The 9,729-nt window shown below is 35.2% G+C and overlaps 1 protein-coding gene across 1 annotated transcript; it reads right to left on the bottom strand.

Moving 5' to 3' along the window:
- Positions 1–3,604: 3,604 nt before the first annotated feature.
- LOC145734985 (uncharacterized) lies at positions 3,605–7,877 on the bottom strand. Its single transcript, XM_081988671.1, is given in 6 exon segments — positions 3,605–5,651; positions 5,654–6,409; positions 6,462–6,819; positions 6,943–7,474; positions 7,683–7,695; positions 7,751–7,877. Coding segments are annotated over 6 exon segments (2,250 nt in total). The 3' UTR covers positions 3,605–5,187.
- Positions 7,878–9,729: the final 1,852 nt, after the last annotated feature.

Genomic DNA, 9,729 nt, shown 5'->3' with positions numbered 1-9,729 from the left:
GGTCTTTCGACGCAACGTTCGAGTACCACACGCAATTCCCTCATCAATCCCACATAATTGAGAGGCGTAAGCAAAACATGCAACTAACGCAGCAACTCTTCCATCCGATGCAATACTACCTGGAGTTTTCGACGACGATCCCAATTAAATCGTTCCAAGGTCACTCTCAGCATGCGGCGCTCCCAATCGTAGCCCTCAAACATCACCCTGAGTTGCCTAAGGAAGTGTTGTTGACGCTCGTCGTCGTTGTTGTTATTGTTGTTCATCATGCTTGTTGTTGGTCGTCTATTTCTACAAAAACAAATCAAACATTTTTTAATTTCAAATTTTAAAATTTTCAAAAAATTCCCTCTTTTCTAAAAAAAACACTGGCTGACTTGAAAAATTACGTTTTCTTGTTCCACTCAAAACAATGCCTAAACACGTTTCATTTCCGTAAAAAATAACCGTTTGAAGCTGTAAAATTTTTCAAATTTAAAAAAAAAGTCAAAATGACAGTTTTAACTGTGCAAATTGATTGTTAAACACTATAAAAATTGAATAAAATCGATTTTTATCAAAAAAACATACTTTTTGAGTTTTTAAAATTTTTAAAAAAGTTAAAAACAGCTAAAATGATAGTTTTAAGGGTGAAAAATGATTGCAGAACACTATAAAAATTGAATAAAATAAATTTTTATGAAAAAACACAGTTTTTGAATTTTTAAAAAATTTTGAAAATTAAAAAATATAATTAAAATGACAATTTTAATAAAGCAGATCGATTGAGGAACACTATAAAAATTGAATAAAATCGATTTTTCTCAAAAAACACATTTTTTGAGTTTTTGAAAAATTTTAAAAAGAGTTAAAAACAGTTAAAATGACAGTTTTAAGGGTGCAAAATTATTGCAGAACACTCTAAAAAAAATTGCAAAATTCCGCAAAAGCGTCTAGACACGTTATAAATGTTGGGAAAAACGTAATTTATCATAAAATCTCTTAAAAACTATAATCCTTGAAAACTTACCCCATTAAATAATAACTTATTATTGTACACCATATAAATACACCTTAATTAAGCTTAAATCAGTGAAAATAAATTAGCCCACACGTGACTAATATTATATAGGTAGGTATAACCTATGTATAACTATGCTTATAAATATGTATACTTAGGTAGGTACACAGGGTGGACCATAAGTAATGGGACATAGAGCTACAGCATATTCTTGACAACAAAATAATACGATTTAGCCAAATTGTCCTATGCGGAAAGTTAGTGTAATGGCCCAAAAATACCTTCTTCCAATTTTGGGTCTTACAAGCTTATTTTTGGGGTTCGAGGGGCAAGCCCTATACCCTAAATGACACAACCACCAATCTTGGATCAAACATTTATTCAGATTCCAAAAACATAGATAATTACTCAGCTGGGTACGGTTCGGTTCCAAAGACTTAGGTCTAGTTAGCAATTCTGGCGTTAACGTACCTTCTGGACATGTTGAGTTGAGTTGAAGTCACAGGCTTTAGGTCAAGCGGCTACGTGGTTTCTTTACGAGAATTTTGGAGGGTTTTCCAAACACCTTAGTTTCACAAATCTTGCACCTGAAGAATTTTGGTAGAACTTATTTTGCACTACTGAACATGACTAGAACTTGACCCCATTAGGTCTTTTTTGGACTTTAACCGACTTTTCACACTTGTCTTCGACTTGACGACGTTTCAGTTCTGACTGCCCGATTCTGACTGACTGTCATTCTGGGAGCAGGAATGCGTCAGGTCAAAAGGTGGAATTTCAAAAACATGTCGTCGGGTGCAATAAATAATAACAATTTTTTTCCTGCAGCTGCAGGCAATAAATCATTTTTGCTTGGGGTCAAAAAGGTGAGAATTTGAGTCGACAGTATGACTTAGAAAAATTCCTTTCCTTATAAACACCTACCAATAAAAATATATCCATTAATTCGAAAATATGGCCATTAATTCAAAATCAAAAATCGTAATTTTAACACAAAAAATAGATTTAAGTGAGTATTTCATCGTGCTGAATCCGATTTTAGGGTTAAAAATGCAATTCGAGTTGAAATAAACGAGATGCTACGCGCACGGTTTGTGCACCCCCAAAAAATCGAAAAAATGGCCATAAATTCAAAATCAAAAATGGGAATTTTGGCACAAAAAATAGATTTAATTGAGTATTTCGTCGTGCTGAATCCGATTTTGGAAAGATCGGTTTAAAAATGCAATTGCAGTTGAAATAAAAAAGTCGACTTAAAAATAATCGAAAATCACCAACCTTTGACGAAAAATACTAATCCAGGTCGATAATCCAAAGGCACTAAACTAATAAAACACTTTACGACACTAAAGGCGCACTTTTTGAGGAAAAATCCCGGAAAAACCGAACCGAAATTCACGCAACGTAAACCGCGCCTAAACTGAAGAAAAACCGTTAAACCGTTACACAGGGTTGTCAGGTTTTCGGCTATCGTCACCGCCAAACTTTGGACAAAAAAGCGCCAGAAAGCGCCAATTTTCTACACCACAGGCACTTAGTTGATGGTAACCCACTTTACCTATCCCGTGTACGGCGAGTTGTGCACCTCTCTTCTTTTTTCGTTTATCTGTCTTTTACACTTCTGTCTTCTGTCTGTCTATACTAGTTGACCAGAACTAGATGATTACCATATGGTAACATAAACATTTTCAGGTTCTGGCTGTGCTTGCTGTGTACAGAAGACTAATTATATAATGGAGGTTCTAGTTCAAAAACGGTTTAAGAATAAAACATTTGCTTTTCATTTTGCCAAACCACAATTAATTATCTAGGTAAACTGATTATGCTGAGATGGATGTTGAGACTTTTGCTTAAATATTGGAATTTTCAGATTAACTTGTGACTGCTTGTTGAGGACCTGATTATACATATACTCCACATGGAGAATTGGAGGACATTATTTTGAAATAATATCTCTAGTATGTACTATACAATATATATTATTTCTTGAACAACTACTATACCTATGTTTAAAACTAATTACACTGGTCGACAAAAAAATATTTTTTTTTGTAACAAAAAGCTGAATAGCCTAAAATGGTAAAATGGACCAATATGAATTGAAAACAGCAAAAAAAAAACTTGTAGCACGTAAGGTTTTCTTGTTACGTTAAACAAACCACAAGCGTAGAACGGTATTATAATGCATATGTTATTTATCACAAAATATATTTTACAAGTAATTTAAATCTCTATAGCGACTGTATCTAGTTAATAATAAGTTGAAATCTAATAACAATACAAATATTCAAAAAAGTTATTTGAAACACACCAAATAGTTCTATTTTTTTCTTTTGTGTGGGGTGACGTCTTCTCTCTTCAAAAACCAGCAATAGTCACCCATCATGGCTTCATCCCATCGTCCTTGGTACCTTGTTTCCATTGTCCTGATGTCCTGATGGAACCTTTCACCTTGCTCGTCGCTAACAGCGCCCAAATTCTCCGGAAAAAATGATAGAAGGGAATGAAGAAAGTGAATTTTTAAAGACATTCGAGAACCACTTGCTTTGAGTCAAGCTAAATAACACCCAGCATAAATCTGTGCAGAATGTAATTAGTGTTTGTACATATTGATATTAACATTTGTAACAGTACAATTGCTAAAATTAAAGGATGGCATAGATACATCATTACTGCTTGTGGGATTGGAATTTAGGTTTAAGTTTATGTTATTTTCCTTGAGGTAAGTGTTTGAATGATTTGTAGAAGTGGAAGGAGCCTCAGGGAGAAACCGAGGTTTCTGTGTTACAAAGAAGTTTTGCTGCAGTGCTGTCTTTGCTTTGTATTGAATTTTCAATATACCCTTCAGCGACAGAAGTGGATTTCCAGCCACCAAGGCCTTTGATAGCTGAAAAGTCAGCCCCACTTTCTGATAGTATAGAAGCTGAAGAGCGTCGAAAACAATGACCAGTATAAAGATGCACTTGGTCTAATTTCAAAAAAGTCGCTATGGTAGATGGTAGTTTTGAAAATGTATTGATGCCCACAGGATGTGTAGAACATTTATTATTTTTATAAAAAACAAAAAAGCGCTGATGTGGTGTATGTAGGGGTCTTAATGAAATATATTGTCGGATTAAATTAAGGAGGGTGTGTTCTTCATTGTCTACGACAGTAAATATTCGATTTGTATGAGTTTTACTGACTTTAACGGAAATCAAAAACTTTGAGTCCATACAATAAGGACAATTATTCGGAAGTGGTGATAGACCTACCAGCCACAATTTTCAGAAAAAAACTTAAAACTATGTTAAAATTTATCACTAGCTGTTGTCCTTGCGAACTGCAAAAAAAGTGGAGCGCAGCAATCATTATAGATTATAAAAGTCACATTGTGCGCGTACAATGTGACTTTTATGTCTTATGTGACTTTTGTGTTTTATGTGACTTTTATGTATTACATACAATATTTTTTCTACAAACATCACTAAATATCTAATACAACTAAACTTACTGCGTAGGTACTCAAAAACAGGATCAAAACTATACACAATTGAATACTGACATCAAACTGGTGACACTGACATTTCCAATAATGGCATTTATTGTGGCCGTTGCTCTGGACAGCAAGCGAAAAAAATTTTATCGCTCGCTACCCTTGGCAACGCGCGATAAAGTAAACTCGTCGGTAAAGGGTAACTTTTCGTTGAGATTTGGAAGCGAAAAATGCATCATTATTGAATGTTTGTAGAAAAAGTAAGTTTTCATGATTTGAAACATCTATGTAGGTGTAAACCTAATCCATCATTATTGAATGTTTGTAGAAAAAAAATATAATAGTACTAAAAAATTAAAGTTTTATGAAGGTCCTCCCCTTATAGGTAAACCTTTGGGAAACAGAGGATCAATTAGTTCCGGGAGTAAATGTTTCTCATAAAATTCTTTGAGTTTTGGAACCATTCTCCCTTTCCAAAATTCTTCGTCGTATATGATCTACGGAACAAAAAAGTTAATATCAAAAATCTGTGTGTAAATCGATAACACAAGAAAGGATTACATCTTAAAAGTTTCAATATTTGATAGTAAAAAACAATTTAACCAAAAGTCACCCAAAATTGCATATCCAAATTTAAATACCACAAGTATTATAAAAACTCGTGCAAAATAATTACTTTTTGAAAATGTGATCCTTTTTCACAAGAACAAGTTCAATTCACCTTTTCTACCAACATTCCACATGGACTCCATATTATAAAAAAACAATATTTTCTTCTAGTAATAGCAAGTTGACCTTGAACTTGGTAGTAATAGTTATGGTTTCTTTTCAAACAGAGGTCGTTATTTGATAATCTAGCAAACTTTATACGTCCTTCAGCTATACCCTGTTCTGGAGACATTTTGGATATTGTAAATGGACATTTAATTTCCACTAAGCCATCACTTTCTATTAGCCCATCCGGACTTGCTGTCAAATAACACTTTTCTTTATCTATATACAAGCCGCATTTTATAACTTTGAATAATTTTTCAAAATTCGCAATAGCTAAAGTTTCGCTATCGTTACCATATCGGGTGGCTTGGTTACCTGTAAATTTTCCGTACAGTAGAGTTTTTATTGTGTTCACTGGAGATGTTGTCTGACGCAATTTACATATTTTGCCAAAGTTTGATCAATTTCATCAATTTCTTTTGATGATTTCTTTAATATGGCTAGAAAATTTTGAACCTTTTGCAAGTACTCAGGACTGTCTAAATCTAAAGGGGTATAATGCGCATCGGGGCCATAATCCTTATCAGGCAATAACGGTTTTCCGGTTTTCGATTTTCGTTTCGAATACAGTTTTCTGCGTACATTTGTTAGTACCTTTTGTTTTTGGCGCATGATTTTTTTTGTGAAGCTTTGTGGACTTTTGTCATGTGCACTTTTATGGACCAACCTGTAATATTCTCCCCGACTACTATATGCTAAGGCGGCGGCTTCACATCGGGTCTGGTAAGAACCCCGTAAAGAAAAATTAACTCTTTTTCCACCCACAAATTTGCATACGACACTATTGTAATGTTCGGCCAAGTTATTATCCATATTCATTACAAGGCTACTTGCGTTGTCTTCAACTCTTTGTAGAGCTGCTTTAATATCAGCATAAATACCGTATTCCTGTAGGATAGGTACTAAATTTTTCTCATTTTTCTTGTTACAGGAAAAGTATTGTTTTTCATCACATTTGGCATGCTCTCCAAATACGTGACTAGCGGCATTATTAATATCATCTCTTAAAAGATTAATTTTTTCTTCTAAGCTGGTGCTTTCTTTAATACGGTAAGCTGTAGCTTTTGTAATTAATGTTCTAAGCCGCATAAATTTAGCAAAAACTTCTTTCCTTACAGCTAAAGGAACTGCAATATGTTTCGAAGAGCTTCTCTTTTTACCTAAAAAATAAAACATTGTTTTTGAATACTACTACTGCACTTACTGACGTACTGCAAATATTACGAAATTTCTTAGCAAAATTTCGTAGAAGGTGATTTTTGCATTCTATCTTTTGGACAAGCTGATGGTTTCAATCATAAGGTTTAACTTGCAGTAGTTTTCGATGTACCGATGAATCTCCATCTCCTACCATTTTGGTAAATTTTAAATTATACATGTCCATACTTCTTTTAAATCCTTCCACAATAATATCTGTTTCCATCGAAGTTGAAGAGCCACTCCAATTTTTGTAACATGTATGTTGAGAAACTTCTTTTTTCCTATTTTCATACCAAGCACATACAGAACAGTATTTATTTCTAACTCCAAGGTATAACATTTTTCCTGTTTTGAAACCAATGATACAGGCCTAAAAAATGGATATATGTATATGGTATATTGAATTCAGATCTCTTACTGTTTTATATCTACATCAGTACCAAAAGAAGTCGAAGAAAAAAATCGAAGCAAAATAAAATCATTGAATATTTACCACACCAGACATAGAATCATAATTAACGTTGTAAGATCTCTTTCCCCAAGCACCGTCAGTTACCACAGTTATACAGGGACATCCATCTTTATCTACTTCCTTTTCTTCTATTGCTAAATTGGCTTCCTCTACCGCAGCTTCATGCATAAGGGTTATATTTGCGTTACGTATCACATGAGCTACTTTTTCATGATAGTTATTAAAAGTGTTATGTGACATCAAAGGCATATTAAGTGAAGCTGATAGTTCATTCATTTGGGAATATCCTATGCCGGTACTTATACAACCCAACACCACAGAGGAGTTTACGTCTAAATTTTCTACGTTTTCATTTGTTGTAATGGTTTTGACACATAAGCACATGCGATATTTTAAGACCAATTCACTGTACAAACCGCTCCTAGTTTCACGTACCACCTCCATATCAATTATGGAGCAATCAAACGGTTCATGCCTTTCACCATTTAAAATTTCTTTTAAAAAGTGTTGTGTATCAACTATCCTTCTGCCCGATAATACTTCTTTGTCCAAACTAAAAAAATGTAATTTTTATAGAACAATATACCTTATTAAACTATTAATTATTTCAATGTGAAGTAGTAGTCCATTTTTCTCAAAGTGGAGGTGTAAGTGTAAAAGTGATGGGAAAGAACACACAGCCTTCTCCACAAAAAATTTTATTCAAGCCCCCCAAAAATGTTAGAGGGGTCGCTCGACATATGTTTCGGGCACATAGGTACCCATCTTCAGGAGCTAAAAGTTAGAAAGTCTACAATGTATTACCCCTAAATGGTTGAATCAAACATACCCCATATGACATGGTGAAACGCCGGCTGGAGGCTGGAGTTTATGAACTCTCCTGCTGCACCTCCAACTGCAATGCACTCTATATTGGCCAAACTGGTAGGAGGTTCGCCACTCGTATCCACGAACATATTAGAGAGGCAGATAAATTTTCCAACAACCCCAACCTTAATGCAAGCTCCATAAAGTCTCATTTTGCTAGACATCCTTATTACAATCAACATACATTTAATATTGAACAAGGTTTCAGGGCTTTACATTTTTGCGATAAGAATAATCTCTTGAACCTCTTAGAGGTCCTCGAGATTAACAAGGCCTCTCAGAGTGGCGGGCATACCTGCCTCAATGACCAGCTAAACCACACCTCGGCTCCATTCTTCAGATCTTTGAACTTCTAATAGCCCCTTTCTTAAACTCAGTTTTTCTTCTTTTTTGGACATTGTGTTGACACTCGAGCATCTTGTTGACCTGCTCTGGACATTTGTTCACCTGCTTCATCTCCCAGGTCTGCACGCATTATTTAGTGTTCAATTTTCTCCCCGATTTGGCCTTTTTTACAGTTTTTTCAATGTGTTCAACCAGCTTATAGCCTTAACCTCACTCATGTTTGTTTATATCTCTTGGTCCCCTCCTTGATCTACGGTAGTTTGCGCTGTTGTCGCTTTTGACATTAAGTCGTCGACTGTCGTTTTGTCGTCTGTCACTTGTGCGGGCGGTGTTGCCGGGTGCTGTCGCTGTGCCGCCTATGTTGTTCATTGCAACTATTTTCTGCGCCATCCCCCCGCCATCAAAATAACGGCTTCGCTTTGCGGATGTTGATACGAAAAAACTTTTTTGTAAATTCTAGAACGTTTATCGCCCATTTTGTTCTACCAGCTTCGTGCAACCGGACATTAGTTAAGATTTAAGATGATTGAAATTTTAATCCTAAATTCTGAGGGTCGCCCCGACGTACTTAACACATAATGTTAATTACTTAGTTTTACTTTAGTTTTAGTGTTTTTCTCCATAATAAGGTAAAACATTTTGGTATTTTCTATATTTTATATAACATTCTAATCTTAATTACAGATTTTTTTAAGCACAACTGTAATGTTTGGCCTAACGGCATACTAATTTTTTTAAAACTTAGGTCTTGCTGTCTCCCCTTTGAAGAAAGACAGCCGGCGTTTCACCTTGTCATATGGGGTATGTTTGATTCAACCATTTAGGGGTAATACATTGTAGACTTTCTAACTTTTAGCTCCTGAAGATGGGTACCTATGTGCCCGAAACATATGTCGAGCGACCCCTCTAACATTTTTGGGGGGCTTGAATAAAATTTTTTGTGGAGAAGGCTGTGTGTTCTTTCCCATCACTTTTAATAATTATTTGCCGAATATTTACCTTTCAAATGCTGGATGAGTACAACTACTAATTTCGTCTTGAGAACTGAAAGTCAAAAACTATTACAACCTGCATCATTAACAAATACATAAAGTTGAACTAGATAAATGTCAGAATGATGTGATGAACAAATAATCAATCAAACCGCCATATTATACAGGTAAGGAAAATTCAAAGTATTTATGCTTCATACGAAATACATGTACTTAATAACAAAAATATTATTGTAGCCGGTTTACGTTTTAAGTCCTTTATTTCTAATTCAAAGTATTAAAACTAACTACACAACAACTTTCGTCCACAACAACCTTCATAATCCTATTTTTGTCACCCGTCAGTTCTGTCAATTCTTCCGAAAAGGCACTGTCAAACGTCAGTCTGTCACTTTGAAGTCCCTACAACCCGCCTTACACCGGCTTGTACGGTGGGCTGCATACCTGGTCGCTACATCCTCCCCCTTTGGATTCTGCAACGTCCCGGGAAGAATCCAACAACTTAAATGGTGTTCTCCCTAGGTCGCCCCCTTTTGCGGATAGGGACTACGGGCTGTGGATCTGGATCGTAATTCCCGACAAATCTTCGTATTGCCGATACGTG

This window comes from Ips typographus, linkage group LG10 (assembly GCF_016097725.1).
Source record: "Ips typographus isolate SLU linkage group LG10, UJ_Ityp_2.0, whole genome shotgun sequence".
Lineage (NCBI taxonomy): Eukaryota > Metazoa > Arthropoda > Insecta > Coleoptera > Curculionidae > Ips > Ips typographus.
Note: the sequence above shows the minus strand (reverse complement) of the source record. Positions and strands in the feature narration are given on the sequence as shown.